This window comes from Babesia bigemina, assembly GCF_000981445.1.
Source record: "Babesia bigemina genome assembly Bbig001, chromosome : III".
NCBI lineage: Eukaryota > Apicomplexa > Aconoidasida > Piroplasmida > Babesiidae > Babesia > Babesia bigemina.
In genome coordinates this window covers 1,491,659-1,509,785 of record NC_027218.1, presented here as the reverse complement: position 1 = coordinate 1,509,785, position 18,127 = coordinate 1,491,659, and the positions used below count along the sequence as shown (strand labels likewise).

At 51.5% G+C, this 18,127-nt stretch overlaps 7 protein-coding genes across 7 annotated transcripts; all 7 read left to right on the top strand.

Moving 5' to 3' along the window:
• Positions 1 to 15: 15 nt before the first annotated feature.
• On the top strand, positions 16 to 732 carry BBBOND_0306010 (hypothetical protein; the record flags this gene model as incomplete). Its single annotated transcript, XM_012913429.1, has 2 exons — positions 16 to 303; positions 634 to 732. The coding sequence occupies 2 exons, from the start codon at positions 16 to 18 to the stop codon at positions 730 to 732; spliced, it is 387 nt and encodes a 128-aa protein (XP_012768883.1).
• A 1,284-nt stretch (positions 733 to 2,016) lies between these two features.
• On the top strand, positions 2,017 to 3,345 carry BBBOND_0306000 (hypothetical protein; the record flags this gene model as incomplete). Its single annotated transcript, XM_012913428.1, has 1 exon — positions 2,017 to 3,345. The coding sequence occupies one exon, from the start codon at positions 2,017 to 2,019 to the stop codon at positions 3,343 to 3,345; it is 1,329 nt and encodes a 442-aa protein (XP_012768882.1).
• A 1,308-nt stretch (positions 3,346 to 4,653) lies between these two features.
• Positions 4,654 to 6,837, top strand: BBBOND_0305990 (hypothetical protein, conserved; the record flags this gene model as incomplete). The annotated part of the gene is made up of 1 exon (XM_012913427.1): positions 4,654 to 6,837. One exon carries the CDS (start codon positions 4,654 to 4,656, stop codon positions 6,835 to 6,837), a length of 2,184 nt encoding a protein of 727 aa, XP_012768881.1.
• A 395-nt stretch (positions 6,838 to 7,232) lies between these two features.
• BBBOND_0305980 (hypothetical protein, conserved) lies at positions 7,233 to 7,779 on the top strand (the record flags this gene model as incomplete). The annotated part of the gene is made up of 2 exons (XM_012913426.1): positions 7,233 to 7,364; positions 7,399 to 7,779. The coding sequence occupies 2 exons, from the start codon at positions 7,233 to 7,235 to the stop codon at positions 7,777 to 7,779; spliced, it is 513 nt and encodes a 170-aa protein (XP_012768880.1).
• Positions 7,780 to 7,930: 151 nt separating this feature from the next.
• On the top strand, positions 7,931 to 13,316 carry BBBOND_0305970 (hypothetical protein, conserved; the record flags this gene model as incomplete). Its single annotated transcript, XM_012913425.1, has 2 exons — positions 7,931 to 13,051; positions 13,089 to 13,316. 2 exons carry the CDS (start codon positions 7,931 to 7,933, stop codon positions 13,314 to 13,316), a joined length of 5,349 nt encoding a protein of 1,782 aa, XP_012768879.1.
• Positions 13,317 to 13,341: 25 nt separating this feature from the next.
• Positions 13,342 to 14,178, top strand: BBBOND_0305960 (Maf-like protein family protein, putative; the record flags this gene model as incomplete). The annotated part of the gene is made up of 1 exon (XM_012913424.1): positions 13,342 to 14,178. The coding sequence occupies one exon, from the start codon at positions 13,342 to 13,344 to the stop codon at positions 14,176 to 14,178; it is 837 nt and encodes a 278-aa protein (XP_012768878.1).
• A 620-nt stretch (positions 14,179 to 14,798) lies between these two features.
• BBBOND_0305950 (hypothetical protein) lies at positions 14,799 to 17,717 on the top strand (the record flags this gene model as incomplete). The annotated part of the gene is made up of 1 exon (XM_012913423.1): positions 14,799 to 17,717. One exon carries the CDS (start codon positions 14,799 to 14,801, stop codon positions 17,715 to 17,717), a length of 2,919 nt encoding a protein of 972 aa, XP_012768877.1.
• Between the last annotated feature and the right edge of the window lie 410 nt (positions 17,718 to 18,127).

Here is an 18,127-nt window from a genome sequence, read left to right as displayed (position 1 = left end):
GCAAAAGGCTTAACCATGGCAAAATTTAGAAATATGACGCCTCTAGAGATATTTTGCGCAATATGTCTGTACTGCCTTAGGGGTATTGATGCCTCGGTTTGTGACTTCGGGGGGCCAGATCAGCTACTTGGTCAGAATGATCTAGCTATATGCCACAAGTATGCGGATTTCTTGAAGTTTGAAACTGTGATATGTCCACGCCATGTCGACGGTACCGAGTATGCGTGGCATCCTCAGTCGACGTCGGCGGATCATTACTCTCTTTTCAAAGCATATATTGGTGCAAACTACAGGTGTTCCTCCGTTATTCCCACGCGATCAGTGGCTGCCAAAGCAGCACGCCTATGTTTTTGGGTACTGGCGAACCACATTAGCCCACCACTAAGAATGGAACCATGTGAGGCTTCATGCGCATCTTATTTGCACACATAACACATAATTGTATGATTCTGAAAGCTACAGTGACGCATGTTAACCATTGCCAAGTGCAGGTTCGCACGTGCCGCTGGGCGCAGCCACAGTACTTAGAGCCTGATGGGATGGGTAAGATAAGTCACCTCAAGTCATTTGTTAAATGTTAACTACGATTACAACGGTGAATATGTTGGAAATTGAGCGGGTATCGGATGTCAGAGATTCACTTTCGACAACAGCAAGCTCAATAAGGAGCCCAACTTACTGCCGGTAGAGATGACGCTCTCTCTTATAATGCGTATTCCCACGTTAACATAATGACGACATGGTAATGTAACATATATAGGCGAACATTCACGTCAATTTATAGATTTACGTGGGAAACTAATGTGGGATCAAGTGGGTCGATGATCCAAAGAGTCTAACCGGTGTGAGATTCATAGCAGTGACACATGCTCGCCGTTGTAGAGTACTAATGTCACAATAACAACTAGAACAGTCGCTCATCAATCGATATGTACGCTTATAACATCGCACACTGTGTTGCCCAGCGTAGCATGGAGACCGAGCTCTGCATCCTGGGTTATAACACAAGTCATTCTGGATGCCTATTTAGAGGCATCGTTGCCGTAATGAGCATGTTTGTACCTTTTGATGAGCGAAGGTGGTGCAAAAATAGTTATATACTAGCACGGCGGCGTTAACCTCTGTATAAAGATAAGTTAACGCATAGCCAACGGCGGAGTTGTTGTGACGGAATGGAGCCACTCACAGTTCAGGATTCCAAGTTTAATTCAGTTTAGTAATTTTAGAATCCTGCTAGGCCGTCAGAAACGCAGTATATGAGCCACTAAGTCTGGATTACACACCTGCAGATCTGCGGCCGCGCTATCAATGAGCAAGTCAGCGAGTTATTCTAAGACCCACGTATGGTCGCAAAACAGAGACGCACAATACGACCGTGTAGAGATACTAATACCAACCATGGCAGCGCGCTGGATTCGGAAAACAACGACCGCGGTTGCGTCCATAAGAAATGGTGAGGAAGGTGAATGAATATATAGTGGCGTGCGGTCAATATACGCTCAACAGCATTAGACATTACTCTAGCGCCCACTGATCATAAGCAAATTACGTTAATTACGGAGGACAGCACGAGAAGTGTCCGCATTCCCCACGTCACTACAACGTTTATAGCAAGCATGTTGCGCGATTGTCCATATGTGCCGCAACCAACTACCTGTGTGCAACCGTATCATTGTAAACTGCAACTCTTGCTTAAATTCTGACTCAGATCCGCAGCTTTAATGCGTGATTTTGCCGTAAACTCGCATACCGCCGTGACTCGCGCATTGCATGCCGAGATACTTGTGTGGATCTGTCTAAGACACAACATCTGTCAGCAACCTGCCATCACCTTATGCATATCTGATGCATATTGAGATTTTGTGGAACTCAATTAGACACGAATATATTTGAACGCAACATCGCTTGTGTTGTGGTCATACGTAATTAAGACACAGCTGTATGCACACAGGCTCGTAGTTAAATCGAGTCTTAGATAACTTATACTGGATATCCAATTCAACTTGGTTTTTCAAAATGGTGTTCAACACGTTGACTGAGGCCCCCCGCAACCTCAAGGAGGGTATTGACTGGCTGATGGCCCTGAGGGGTACTGAGGCTGAAAAGAACTTGACTGCTCTGGGTAGCGCGGTTTACGACCTTCTTCATGACAAGCCTAGCGGCTACACGGAGGTGCCGGCGCTAGAGAAGGTGAAGCCTATTACTAAGATGTTTTTGGAGAAACCGGAGCTTGTTAACCAGTCATTTGTGGGCGATGTGTTGAAGAAGTTCAACGAGCCCAGGGACATAGCAAAAGTATGGTTCAAACGCTTCCGTCGTGGATTAAAGAGCAATTTCTGCAACATCGTGCAGACCAAAAAATTGCAGCCCGAGAACATGGGATTGTACATAGGCCGTGTTGCGTATGGTTGTGACAAATTGGTTAAGCACCTGAAAATGCCTGACCAATACGAGTCTGCTTACACTTCGGAAGCTACGTGGGAGACTTCATGTTCGGAGAAGCCGGAAGATTGCGCAGCGGTATTCGTTGGTATTGCACCTATGTTGTGGGCAGGCCTGAAGTCGTTGAAGGATGCCACGGATGCTGTATTCAAGAAGCAGAATAGTGAGATGTTGAGGGAGCGCTTGGCAGAAGTGTTGAAAGCCGTTGGTTATGAGGACTCGCAGAGGCGCCCCCACATGAGTATTCCATTTGTGTACGAGGCGGTGAGCGAGGTGGACAAGGATGTGTTGGACATCCTTTACGACTTCTCTGGATTCTGGGCTTTCTATGGATTGCCTAGTCAATCCGGAGCAGTCGCACCAACCTTTGAAGGTGAATGTATGCAGCCTGAGGATCCTGAAGCTGAACCAACCTTTGACGGTGAAGGTGAGCAGTCCTTGATCCCTGAAGCTGAACCAACCTTTGACGGTGAAGGTGAGCAGTCTTTGATTCCTGAAGATGAAACATCCTTTGAAGGTGAAGGCGAGCAATCCATGATCCCCGAGGCTGAGCCATCTGTTGAAGGTGAAGGTGAGCAGTCTTTGATTCCTGAAGATGAAGCTGGCGAAGGCGTGGAGGAGCCCATAGTTGCTGAAGAATCCGTTGACATTGAAGCTGTGCCAGCCTTCGAAGCTGAGCCGTCCTATGAGAATGAGCTGGTGAATTCTGTAGAAGAAACTATAATTGCTCAAGAGTCTGCCAATGAGGTGAATGCCGTTAAGGCTGTAGGCGCTGGCAAGAAAGGTGGCAAGAAGGGTGGCAAGAAAGGTGGAAAGAAAGGTGGAAAGAAGGGAGCCAATAAAGGTGGCAAGAAGGGTGGAAAGAAGGCGAAAAAGGCTGGCAAGAAGGCGCTTCCCCAGTGAATAGCCATCTTATGAGTTTTTGAGGCGATTGTGATTTTGATAGGTAGAGCAGGTTTTGTGGAGGACGATTTCGTCCACTATACCGATTCAGCCGAGCGGGTCTAAACACCCCTATTGGAATCTGTTGAGTCGTATTCTGGACGCGGTTTAACGGACTTCTTTTTTGGCGTCACATGCGTTAATCTTCGCATGCTAGACAGATTGTGTAGACGCCCATGATTTTATCACTCTGCACGCTGCTTTAGACCTTCTCGTGTTTAGGCGATTAATATCGCTTGGTGCATCTCGGTGAATTAGCAGTTGTTGTGATGGGGAGACTGCCTGTTCATTGCAGGGCGTATTAACGTGTACACCTTTTATTGCTTTGATATAAGGGACTCCCCCGATTATACATGCCTTAATTTTAGTAGCTAATTTAGAGATTGCTGAGCTGTTAACTTGAACGGTTCTGTGCATGTGAGCCCATATGATAGCCTGGTTGGCGTTCGCGCAGCGGTGCCGGGTTAAGGTGAGCTGCTCATTCGCAGTGTTGATGGCGCATGTATATGTTATTTGTGTAATGCGTTGCTGAAAGCGTTGGGGACATTTCCTCTGCATTACCATGTAGATAGCATGGCATGAGACTTTTAAATCTCAATAGTCTGTATATTATCACTATCTGGTGTTGGGTAGCGCCGGTGTGCTCGGCGTTGCTCTACAGTAACCCAGCACCGGACAATAAATCGCCAATGTTACCACCGTCGTGATTTGCGAATCACAAATCATCAGCCAGTCTTTTCGTGCGTTTGTATTATTTGTAGCGGACGAAAGTGTGCGTGTTTCATCAACTTGTGGCAGTGTGTCTTCGCCGGATCGGGTTGTGCCCACAGGTGAGTTCTGCGGCACTTACTCCATTTTGATGATAGAGTGAAGGGGATAAGACGGAGGCTGTTGCTCGTTTTAGGGCCCCCAGACGTTACGTGGACAGAGTTTGGCGTGAGTTTAATTTTTATACACCATTCACTGCTGTCTTGTGGAGACTCCGATTGTCCTCCCCGAGCATGGGCGTTTCACATGCTCCACTCTTTTGCGCTCGTACTCTGCATTTCAACCTTCACGGCTTCATGTGTAACGGATACGTGCCACGGAATGCAGTGCCCTCCTCATCAGATCTAATTAACAAATAATTCCACTGCGGTGTTTCCGACACGCCGGTGCAACCTATGCGTAGTGCGTCAATTAATTTGATCATCGGTTGCATATTAACAGCATTTATAAATCTGTGCCGTCTTTATTTGCGCTCGAGTTGATTTTTGAGCGCCAGCGCAGATGAGCACGGGTGACTTAAAGGATAACCTCCCAGTTAAGCGTCGGGAGTGCTCGTGCGGTAGTGAAAGGTGCTTGATAACCCAGCTGAGCAACCTCGATCGTTCTCTCCTGCCGGAAATACAATCATACCGGTACCGCCGTTGTGAAGCTTGCGATTTGAAGTACGAAATAATTTTCCGGGGCGCGGTCCCGACACTGGAGGCTGTGGACAGTTCGGCATCGCATGATAGCGAAAAATCCATGGGTGTTGAACCGACGACTGCTGAATCTCCTCTGCCTCTAAAGAGCGCTGAACCGATCGGCATCGCAGCCTTGTGTGATTACGCCGATTCGAAGGATAGCAGTGCAGCCTCCGTCGAGGAGGTCAGAAGAAATTCGTTTTCCGATCGGTTGTGGGCGGCTGAAGCCACGGCAAGTTATTCCGCTGCTAGTGGCGGTGACGAAGATATCGTGTATCCGCCGGATCACGTGGAAAGCTTGATAACGGTAAACTCTGACAAATCTGGGGGCTCGGACAACGCCTTTACATCGGGGGGTGAGAATTGTTCGGTTTATTCTGACGAGATAGCGGAGCGTCCCATAACGCTCGAAATCCCATTGAAGGGTCCTGATGCACCGCGAATCTGCGTAAAGTTAAGTCCGTACACGATAACTACTGTGGACCTCGATACCGGCCGCGCGGCGACCTCGAAGATTGTACAGACCATGATGAGCACTCGCGCCAAGGGATCCAAAAGCCAACCAACTACGCCTACAAATGCTGATAGGTTGCCTTTGAGGGCATCTGTTGAGACGCTTCCACCCATGAGCCCTCAGCGCAAGGTGACCATTCGTGCCAAGTTCATCGGGTGCAGGAAGGCATCACGCTACAATGACGGATCCGACGCTTCTCCTAACGCGTCGCAAACGAAGCAAAGCCCCAAAGCAAATGGAATATCAAACCAAACAAATCTGTCCGTTCGTAAAACACCTAGTCGTTCACGTGCTCCCGAGTCACATGCGTACAAGGATAACTACGCGCCCCCTTCACGGCGGAGTTCTGTATGCCAATACGTCACCCCTAGGATCAAGCAGCAAATGTCGGATGCGGCGCCAAACTGGTCAGTTGACGAAATGTTGTCCAGGTCGCGCAGCTCAAACTCTCGCGTCGGTGGGCCCCTTGTGGCAGGGCGGTCCGTCAGCGGGAACAACTCCAATTCCTTGGTGTACATGCGTCCCCGGCCCCCGTGGCATCCTAAGCGTTCTGAGGGCCGCGGAAGCCTCTATGAAGCGTCATCGTCGGATGTTTCTTCATCTGTTTCTCGGCAAAGGAGGGCAGCAGCCAAGGGGAAGGCTAAATCCCCTACGAAGCTGCGGAGAAGTGAATCGTCGTCGTCTTTAACCGATTCAGTGTCCAACCGTAGCGCAGCATCTCACTGCCCACCGAAGGTCGAAAGGAAGCGCGCCGAAATAAGCGACGCTGGTGAAAACCCGAAGACGGCCTTCAACAGGCTCGCGAGAGGCGAACGAATATATTGCACTTTTCGTGGCGTTGTTGTGCCTAAATCCCGGCCATGCGCGCAACCCGCTACTGGTCGCGTGGTTGAGTCTCGTGACACATGCCGCGAGCACTTGACCACGAGGTCGCCTCGCCGAACGCCTGCGTCAAGCCCCTTCCGAATGGACCACATGTACGAAGAGTATGTCAACGTGGATTCGGACAGCGATGACACTTGCTACGCCTCCGAAACGAGTTCTAATGAAGACTGCAGCTGCGAGCGTTCGGCTGCCGCTAAGTGCTGTGCTAACGAGGTCCGCAGCGTGATCACTCGGGACTACGGTTGCGACAACAGGGTGGCAACACCGCCACGCTGCAGATCGGGCCGAGTTCAGCAATATGCTCAATGCTGCGAGAGCGAAGTGTGCAGTCCGACGTCTGACTCTTATGAGTGCGACTGCACGTGCACGAAGCCTTCATGTGGTGGCACCGGAGCATCCCCGCCGAGCATAGCCATCCACGTATGCCATCACTGCGCTGACCAACCAAATGGCACCGTGTGCTCCGCCGCAACGTACGCTAGCGCCAACGGCTGCCACAGCCCAGGCGTGTCCCCCGGCAACCCGTGGCAGAGGAGGACGCCGCCATCAGCTCCCAACGTCGTTTACCAATACACGAATTCGGGCGTAGTAGTGGACAACTATTGACATCAGCTAGACAAGTCAACCCACTTAACAGCATCTGCTTTATTGAGAACCTTCAGTTAGGTCTATAAGGTAATCGGTATGCACTTTCTGATGTGGTTCATGTGCGTCGACACATGACCCCTCAAACATGATATTTCGAAAGGATTTGATACGCTTTGTCCGTTTTAATATGCTTGGCGAGGTTTCCGTAGCTCTAGTGTAGCTATTTCCTGATACTTCCACTCCGCGTGTCGCACATCGCGCGTTGCAGGTGCGATGTCTATAGCGAATCGCAATTCCACCAGCTCCGCAGCACGTGGATTCTTCGTGCTGGCAATTTGAGCACTAAAATGTGAACATTTTATACTCCCTGTTAGCGTTTATAACGCTGCCAACTTCCGTCGCCGCCGAACGCCATGACGTCGTTTGACGTAGTCGACTCCTGTTTGGAGTATCTGGCGTCACAACCTAACCCCGTTCAGTTCATCGATGTCCTTGCAGGCGTTCTGTTCGAGCAGGAGGAGCCCGAGCTGAGCCCTGCGGCAAAGGTACCGTTTTTCTAGTTGTTCTGACGTGGCTCAGGTTGAGCTGTGGGTAACGCTCTGCAACAACCGCGATGTGTTGGTCATCACCGACAAAAGCGACCCGGATATGATTGCTTATGCGACCCAAATACGCAAGTCAGGGGCGCAGGCACTTCGCGATGGCCAATATGACCTCCAAGGATATGAAACGAGCAATGCGGCGGGCTCCACGGCAGGCGTCGCATCCCATCACGCTCGGTTTATGCGGTTTGTCGACAGCAGTCGTATGTTCTGCTCCAACACTATGCGTATGAAAAAGATGAACCTGCTGTTGTTGGAGTCCCTTGTCAAGAGTGCCGACCGATTTCGCATCGTGATGGCCATAGCGTCGCACAGATACAAAGGTGAGCAGTGGTACGACGTGTGGAATGTACTGTGATTCAGGGTACTGGCAGCACGAATTGGCGAGTGACTTGAAGATTGCACCGCGTGACCTTTTCACCCACTTGCTGCACATGTCCAGGGCGGGGGTGATCTGCCGCGCAACTGTGCCGAACGATTGTGTGTCCAGGCAGCTGGTGAAAGAGCAAATGGAGGAGCTGAATCCCCGTATCTCTGGGCGGCCCGATGATGGCTTCGAAGATAAAGCAGAACTCACCTCCTCCCACCAATCCGTGTTGTGGTTCCACTACCGGTACTTTGCTGTGGGCCGCTTGCCGCCGCTGGTGCGGGAGCTTTGCTTCAACCGCCCAACCGAGGCACTCGATGAGCGCATGCTGAAGGTGCTCCACGAGAGTGACAACCAGATAATACTGGAGGACGAGTGGAGGGACGCGTACTACGCGATGCTGACGGAGAAACTTCCCTGGGCCAATCCCAACGTCAACGACCGCACGATTAAGAAAAGCTTTGTGTTTTTCCGACGTCTTTTGGAGTCGAAGTGCAAGATAACCCGCGTATTTGCGTGGTGCCCACAGTCGAACACGTTCGAGCGGTGCGTGATTCCCTACGGCAATGCAGCCGAGCTTCCGGAATCGTTGGAGCACCTGCCAGCTCCGGGGTCCAAGTTGCGTGTGGTCAACATGGGCGCTCCAAGACCTGCAGTAGCCCCCGACGCCGCTGCCGCTGCCGATGACCCTCAACCTGAACCTGATCCCGCGCTAGCCGTTACCTTCTACCAATCGCCGCACTTGTTTTTTGGGCACAACCTGAAAGAGTGGGTGTATTACCTGGTGCGCTGCCACAAGGGAGGCGCATCTGTGAACGACGTGAAGCCCTATATGTCATTGCCGTACAAGGTGGTGACAAAAACGTTGTCTAGCCTTGCGGCGGCCAATGTTCTGTCGAAGGTGATCGCGCGAGACGGCAAATTGTTGATGCACATTTACTCCATTCCAGGCGGCGAAGCGATTGAGGTCAGAGCCAATCAGGCCCAATCCGCTACTGCTAAGGGAAAGGCACAGACGACCGCTGCTTCTGCGGCGACAGCTGAGCAGTCGAACGAGGAGTCACGCCCTGCTAAAAGGCAAAGGAAGCCTCACACAATTGGAGGGGTGAGGATTAATGCAGACGATGATGCGCATGTCGTGCCGCCGCAACCGACTCCAAGTGGGCCTGGCGCAGCCACCGGTGTGAGGGAGGACGCACCCGAAACTACCAGCGCACCAAACTCAAGCACTGTAGTGCCCGAGTTGGAACCTATGAACAAGCGCTACTGCGTTTGGCTCACGAGTGAGCGCTCGCTGTACCCTAACGAAGCGGCGTACGAGGAGCGTTTCAAGGCGCTGTTCGGCACAGAATGCAACCTGCCGAAACATGTAAACACGGCGATATTCCGCAGACGCATGGTGCTGTTATCGGACTACGTGGAGGACTTCCAAGCGACCTCCTGCAACAACATCTCCGTGATGTACGGTGACATGGAACCCCATACCGGGAAGACGGTCGACCGCAAGACAGTTTTGCGCGTGGGCAAATACGTGCAAGAGAACCGACCGCATATCTGTTTGACGCAAGGTCACGAGCTGAAGGGTGTGTCATACTCGCTGGTGGTGCTGTACGACTCGCGTCGGTTGAACGCCTTCAAGGCGTTCCAGTTGGTGAACAACGAGATAACGAAAAGGCGCCAGATCAAATCCACGCTCACGGCGCACCTACGCTATCGCATTAACGAGTCCTTCAAGAGCCCAGATTCTTTGCCGGCGCCCCCCAAGGATGCAGTGAATCCCGCTCCGGAGTTCACTACGGGGCCCATGCATTTGATGCCGACCACGCTGGTGAAGGATATTGCCGTGACCATGAAGCGCGCTCGGGAGACTGAAAACAAACCCAGGCGGGCCTTCAGCGCTAGCATACAGACTACCAACGGTTTCATCCGGCCAATTGTGACGCGGGTGAAGTGCTTGCACAGCTATTTGTTGGATTTTGCGGGCGACGGCAGGAAATTCACAGCGACTCAGGCGCTGCAGAACATGCCAATAGACCTCTACCTGCAGGTGATTGGCTGCGGTTACCCGTTGCGGAACGTGTATGATCTGCTTGAGGGCAACATCTTACGCGTCCATCTGGATGACGACCTGTACAACGCCTTGTACCTGAATTCCGGGGGCCGTGCAGCCATTCAATTGCTGCGCAGGCTGTTGGCTATTCTGTCCGGTATCGGGCTAGTGAGGGTCATAGCGACGCCAGTTGAACGTCCTAACGACAACGTCGTGCCTGAGTGCACCCTAGAGTGGGAGGTCTGCCGTAACGTGGCGCTGCGCAGCCTCGAAGACGAAACCCAAGTCGTGGCTAGATTCAACATGTTCAAGGAAGCCGACGGATTTTGGGAAGCTTTGCGGGCTGAGGTCGAAGCTTACTCTTCGCAGGAGGGGAGGGAAGTCCCTGATCACATGCCCATACAAGCCCTCTTCAACCCGAAGCAGTGGAAGCGGTCGGCCTTCTTCAGAAACGTGTATCACAGCCACATCGACGGCACCATCACCAGCTGGCTCCGCCTGACCTTTCACGGGTTGGATTATCGCAAGCTGGCCAAGGTCATGTACATGCCGGACTACTTGATGGACCTGGTCTGCCAGAACTACAACGTCTCCCACGACCATCTCTACAAGCATCTGTCGCACCGTATACGGAACATCGGGGTTCAGTCCGCGCACATTGGCGTCCCGAAGTCCGCTGTGATTTACGCGAAGAATATGAGCGTGGACGATGAGTGCGTCTGGTTAGCCAAATTTGTTTTGGCCGAGCGCATGTGTAACGCGATGTTCTACGGGAAGCTGAAGGACTCCAAAAACCAATCATTCTGCTCCCCGGTTACATGGGGAGCGCTTCGTCAGAAGATGATCACCGCCATGCGGTCCGAATCGGCTCATCGTAAGCGCCACCGAATTGCAGCGGGGCCGCCAGGAAGCGACCAGGTCACCAATTCAGCAGAGGCAGCTCCCGCAGGATCAATCACACCGTATGATAAAGAATGGCGCAGGAAGTTCAACGATGGCGACACCGACCCCGCGGAACTTGGAGAGCTCTATGCTAAAGCGCTCGAGTACAAGAATGTTATGCGAAGTGAGGATGACCTTCCCAAGGTAGACTCGATAGACTCGAAATCGACCATCAGCGATGTGTCCGATTCAGACCCGGAAGAATCTGAATTATCCGGTGACTCGGATGTCGAGCTTGAAACGACTGAGCCGCAGCCGTTGGACCGCATTTGGACGTTTCTGTCGCTCATGTTCGATGGCAAGTTCAATGCAGCGGCGTGTCGTTATGTGTTCGAGTACATCATCGGCAAGTCGCTATTGAGTCCCCGCATGCTCCGGCGTATGCGCCAATTGTGTTCGAGTGACGTGTACATCTCGCTCAAGCACCACAGCCACATGTACCGCATTTTGACCAACGAAAGCACGGCATACGACCACCTCAAGTGCCACCTGAAGAGCCTGCTCTTCAGCCCCATCATGTGTATGCGCCCGTGGTTTTTGAAGTCGGAGCCTGACTTCCGCCGCGGCCGTAACATTCTGCGTCAGTGGTGCGAGAAGGGGTGGGTGGTGAACACCAAGGAGAGCACCAACATGTACACGTACTTCAAGCTGAGCACCTTCGCGAAGGGGCGATTGTTCGGGAAGTACTCGGAGTATGAATTCAATTACAACTTGTTGGATTCGCACATCGTCATGTACCGGGGCAGTTTGGCTGCCTCGGCTATAGCAGCCAGTGACAGCGAAAGGCATCAGATCCCCGGAAGCGAATTGGGAGCGTCTATATCACCTGCGTTCACCCCCGGTTTCATGCGTCCATCGGATGAGTTGAGCATGCATGACATTTACAGCATGATGAATCACTTTGTGAACGGGAATCTCTCCTTCCTGCCTTTATGGGGGCCCGAAGACGTGGAAGAGCCGCCTGTGGCTAAGCGAGTAAAGGTATCGTATGAGCGGTTGAATGATGGCGGTATATCCAGGCACCTCCGCGATTGCACGCCCAACGTGCCGACGGTCGTATCGGTGACGGTTGGCCTGTGTGCGCCGTGTCCTATGCCGCAACTCCCCAGGGTCAACAAATCTGGGCCCAAAACGCGTGCTCATAACGAGAACTTTGCCTATGAACTGGAGCGCAATCGTGAAATTGTCTGTGGTGGTCGGATTTCGGAAGTGCTGAGTCCCATCAGCTGCTCGTCGCGGTTATTCGGCAGCCGCATCAGCTGCCGATATCCGCTATGCAACTTCGAATATTCTACGGACCGCGACCGTGGCTGGTGGGCTGGGCGTTCGTTCACCTTGGTGCCAGTTGTCGAGAAAGCTCTGTTTGCGGATGCTCGTAGCAGCCAGCAGGGTAATCGCGCTGCAGGTGCAGCTCCACGTTACACGGGTCAAACGTATAGTAAGGGTTACAAGGGCGCGCTGCCAATATACGCCTATTTCCCCCAGCCTACATTCGGAGCACCGGGCCAGATGGCTCCGAAGCCAGCGCCAAAACCGATAGCAGCGACACCGTCATTAGGACTGTTGTCCGACCTGCTGGTGCGCATGATTCGGTCGCTGTACGGCACTCCAGTGTTGGAGTTGGAGGATCGCTTGTTATACTTGGAGACTGGGGTGTACCGTGTGGTGTGCATGGTGCAGGTCACCGAGAGTTATGGTATCTTAGAGTCGGATTTGTTCGCCAAGTTTGCTTTGCTGTACGATGTCGTATTCAAGGATGAGCCTGTGGTGATCAATAAGCAGAGCACGACGTTGCTGCGTGCGGCCTTCGAGGTGCTAGTGGCAACAGCGGAGGTGCTGCGTTTCGTGAGCCGTGTGCCTCGTAACGAGGAGTTCGCGTACTACTACTGGGCGCACTGCGAGGCGACGTACGTGAAGCGGCAACGCATCGTGGGCATCCGTTTCCACGGAACCTACCAGACGCCAGAACCGGAAGAGGTCACGGCAGTCGTATTCGAGCGCCCCGAGTACATCCCCCCGCTGCTATGGATGATATACGAGGATCCCGCGGCGCTCATGCTCACGCCGGAGAAGCTCGCCGCGGACCTAGGAAGGCTCGCGGAGCTAGTATGCGACACGGAGGTATTCATACGCTACCTCGAACATAGGTTGAAGTCGCCACTGTGCAGCTTCGTATCGCTAGACGGGCATTTGAACCGGGTGTTGGTGTCATTTCTGATGCTACGCATAGCTTCCCTTTTGAAGACCGTTCCCGGGCAGACCGTGGTTGAGGTTTGTGTGTGTGTGTGTGTTTTAGACATTCGTTCAGGTGTGGGAGAAACTGGTGATCCTCGACCTCTGCGAGGTGAAATTAGTGATACAGGGAATGATCGCGCTGGGCATATGCCATCGGAAGCCGCTAGCGTCGTCGTTCACGCGTGGTGTCGCCCGTAGTGGTGTGGATTCCGGAGCGTGTTACCTGCACTTCCTCAACGAAGATTCCAGCTGGCTGCAGAAATTCTACCACGTACTATACCCGTATACGAACACGAAGTAGTGATCAGAATATTGTATATATAATCATGAGTTTTACCTCCATCTTGTCGCTGGGCGACCAGTTCAGCAACCCGGACAGGGACTGGGTTGTGTTGGCAACTTCCGCGACTATCCGCGCCCACGTGTTGCGTCAGCACCTCAACATTCAAAACCTGCTGTTGCTCACCTCCGGCTTCGCGGAGGATTTGGACAAGTCGGAATTCGAGGACGTGGGAGACTACGCTCGCGCAACCGCTGACGGCAAGGCTCGCGCCGTTGCCCAGCGCGTATTTGGCGCCTCAACGCCCGAAGAGGTCAAGGCAGTGCTGGAAGACCTCAAAAATCCGTTCGGGAGCGTGCCGACGGGATTCGACATCAGCAAGGTCAGGTTCGTTATCGGCGCCGACACTGTGTGCTCGTGCGCCGGCGAGATCTTCGAGAAGCCCGCCAACATTGACGAGGCGCGTAAGCAGTTCACTGCGTACCAGAATGCCTACCCCGAGATGATTACCGGTGTGAGCGCGTACGCACGCGAAAAAGGCCACGACGAGCCCATCTTTTCCTTCTACGAAAGCACCGTGCTCCGCTTCCAGCGCATGACGCCCGAGGATATCGAGGCGTACCTACGGACGAATGAGTTTGTAGGCACCGCAGGGTCGTGCAGGATTACCGGGTTCGCCGAGTCCCTAATTGAGTGGATGGACGGCAGCTATACCACGTCGGTTGGCATGCCCGCTCAAAAGGTGTCCAGGAATCTGTGCCGTTACTTGACTGGCTTCGTGATAGAGGGCGAGGACGAAGAGTTCTTCGAGGACGATGACCTAGAATGTGAAGTGGAAAACACCGTCGATGAGGAAGTAAAAGGAGACGCTGCGACTAAGTAGGCTGGAACCTACGCCAACTGAACGAACCGGTACTCCCCAAAAAGAGCGTAAATTAATGGATAAAATGAATGGGGCGGATGGTATTTAGGGTATAAAGCGGACTAAAGGCATTTGTCGGTGTCAGTTCATCTCCAACTGACGGTCCCACGCCTACGCCATGTTGATAATGAGGCATGATGCCGAGTGACCATTCTCGCTACAACTTATTGCCGCCGAATGCGGCTTTAACAACTTTTTCCATAAGTTTCTCAGCAGTACGAGACTATACTTCGTAGAGAGTTCGCGCCTACAGCGTCCGGGGAGGTGGACCCACTGGAAGCACGAAAAGCGGCAATAGTTGAATGTAATTTTGTAGTGCAGATAAAAGTATAGTCATGCAGCGATAATGTATCGCTGTGATATCGGCTCGCTTAGTTGCCACGCTAGCGCTGAAAATTGCTTACGAAAATTCCTCAATAGGGTGCTGCCTGCTCATGGCCGGGGGCATTATTGGGTGCGTTTCCATGTCACAAGCAATTATATTTTGTGGAAATTTTTTTACCAAATCCACAAGATCGGTGTAACAAATGTGCACAGTTCATGCTCGTCTTTGTTAAGCGTATAACCCAAAATACATCACCATGGCCAACTTCAGCGCCATGAGAGCGGTCTGCGCGGTCGGAGCCATATGGCTACATTACGTTGCGCTTATTGCCGCGTTTGGTTTTGATTTAACTGTGACAACTAGATCATTGAGTAGTAATGCGTTCGTCGCGTGCCACAAGGATCTGCAGGTCTCCCATAACGGACGTGAGATATGCCCAAGCCATGTCGGCGGCACCAGGTACGTTTGGCATCCTCAACCACCGTCGGGTAATGGAAATGAAATCTATACGTACGTCGGTGAAAATGAGAAACTTCGTTCCGTACCACTTTCGGATGTGGTGCTCATTGAAGGAAGGGAAACATTCCTATGGATGGAATATTATCGCCAGCAAACGCAGATGGTGTTCACAATGGGAGGATCAAATAGGATTGTGTTTACCGACAATCGTTTCATGTTTATCTGTGGCCCGAAAGATCTGGTTTTGAGCGAAGAGTTACAGCGTCAAATCTATCTTTTCAGTTCTACGAAAAAGAGTGAAATTCCTTGGGATGCACAAACTCCATTAGTTCAAGAAATAGCAAAGATAGGCAAGGGCCTGGGTGTAGTATACATGAACAGAGGACGCGTCAATCTACCTTTTCAAGGCTGTGGGAGCCGCCCCTCGAGACTATTCGCTCCGGATAATGAGGTGACTGTAGACCCCGTCACCGGCACACGTTCTTGTGTAGTGAATCCTATGTCGCAATCAACTATCGGGTTTGTATGCGAAGGAGTGCTCGAACCTAAGAATTGCATGTATGACCTGTTGGTTGATGGCGTCGTTACGAGAGTGCCTAGACCACGTTATGCTGAGATATCCAGTTCATATCAACCGTGGGTATCGGCGAAATACTTCAATAACTTGGCTATACCATCGTTCAGCGGCGAATGCAGGTGTACGGATCCTACAACGGGCGCAATAAAGGCCAAAATGGAAATACGTTCAAAAAACGACTACGTATGTGACATCTCCAGCATGATAGAACGCAGCCTGTCGCATCCCATCCGGGGTCCTTGGTGCTCCGTGGTTCTCCATCCGGGCAGCACCTTGACCATCAGATTCCCAAAAGAGTCTCTAGGTGCAAGCTCAGCAAATGAATTTGTTGTGGATAAAAACGGGCAATCACCACCTGATACACTCACGCAAACGCAGCCTGGACAGTTTTTCGAAACCGATTTCGCACCGAAGGACTTAACTAAGCTGAGGCAAGAGGAAAGCGTTTATGACCTTGGTATTTACAAAGAAGTACCATACCACAGTGCTATCGCTGGCGACGCCCTAGAGTTAGATGTTTCGCAAATGAACAGCGGAGAAGTGAAGCTGATTTACCATCCGGATGAACCCATGACGTTATTAGGTGGACCAAACTCGTTCGGTTTTCATTGGACTTCCATACATAGAAATGCGAATATTGAAAACAAAATACGTGCTACCGTCAATGTTGCCTTTGCGTTCACCCATGAGTACAACATAATTGGTTCCGACCGTGGGCCACACGCCGTCTTTTCTCCCAAGAGTAACGAGACAAATTGCTCGGTGACATCCATGGGTAATGGCATAGGGGATGTCCACGAATGCAAAGTCTATATTGATCAGGGCTCTCGTTGGACTGGTATCCACTGTAGGCCTGGCGAGGAACTGTTGCCGACTAATTGCCAGTCAAAGGGATACGATCTCACGAAGAATAGGATTATTTCAATTCCTGAATCGGTGCAAAATGAAACGCCGCATCACATTGTAGGGTTCCAGCTGTTTTCTTATCGGTACATCGACGATAGCCCTGTCAGCTACGCTTGCTCTTGTGTAGACCAACGTGGCTATGAAAAGTCCAGGCTTGTTATAGAGTCATACCAATACGAAAAGTTTACCTTAACAGCAATACGGACACAGGCTCCTCATAGAGTGGTTCCTTACGTAGTACTGCCGTGGCGTGAGGTTGACTTGTCAACTGATGAATTCGCACCACCCACATCTCTCATGCTCTACAACATACGGCGGAGATCAACCACTCTGCAGCCGGGTAAGACATTAGCCATGACTTGCGGAGTTGAGGAAAACCCAGCTAAGTATGGGGACATAAGGTGTGATTGCCCTCGCCCTAGAATTGACAAAAACATTCCAGCAACGTGGCTGCCGAACCAAACTGAAGAATTCTATTATTCGATGAACGAAACAGACGGTCGTATCGAGGTTGTAAAATCGGCATACGCAGATACAATTGCGGCATCTCCAGGTGGATTCTCGGTCGGCTACCAGAGCGATAAGAATGCAGGTAAAACCCGTATATTGGTAATTAAGTCAATTCTGGGAGCAATCCTGATCTCTAAAAATCCAACGCATAAGAAGTATGTGCCGATGACATTCATCTGCGGTAAAGCACCCGAGACATCGGAGTTGTCCGTTATGCCTGGAGATGCATCGACAGCAAACGCATCTGCACAACCCACTTCTAATACCATGGCGTTGTCATTAGGATACATGTGGAACGTAGTTGAGGTTAAAGTCGAAATGACGGACCCCTACCGGCAAGGCTGCGGAGTTACCTACGGGTCCGCTGAGTTGTTCAAGCCCGAGACACCCAAACTCTACAATGCGGAAGGGCAGGAAATCGGGTGCAAGATCGATTTGCGGGCCGCACGCAAAGCGGCGTTCTACTGCCCAACACCGTACGCCATGGACCCACCCAACTGCTTCAACCAAGTTTACGTTGAGGACGAAGTGAAGAACCTGAGCGATGTCAGCAAGTCGTTGGTAGCGTCAAGAACTAATCACTTTGTCACACTGAAGTTTGACGGTTCCCAGATAACACCAAGAGATAAGCTGCGCCAGACGCCGCTGTTGGAGTGCCGCTGCGTCACTACCAAGGGTGTCGTCCTGTCTACCATCCAGATCGAGAACTACTACGCCAGGTGATGAATAGCTAGGATTTGGTAACTCATCTGTGAGTCATCAATGAGTGTGTTTCCACTGTTTTTGTTGGTGCGCATTTTGATTTGTGCATCGCCGTCGAAGCATGTCTACTAAGGCGCGGTTAAGTACACCTTCCACCACTGCTCGTCTCAGGTTAATCTCAAGCGACGTGCAAGTACAGGCCTCGAGCATTGAGCCCCCAGTCGACAGCATTAGTGATCGTTTACTACCGCTACATTGCAGGGAAATGCACAGTGCGATACTGATGTATTAAGCCGTTTAGGTGTGACGGCAATAATACTACAAACCGTTAATAACTTTAATGGACCTCTTTTGGGATAATTGACCGTAGCATTGTTAACTGACGCTATATTGACTTACAATCACGCAGTTGAAGCATAACGCTTCGCGAG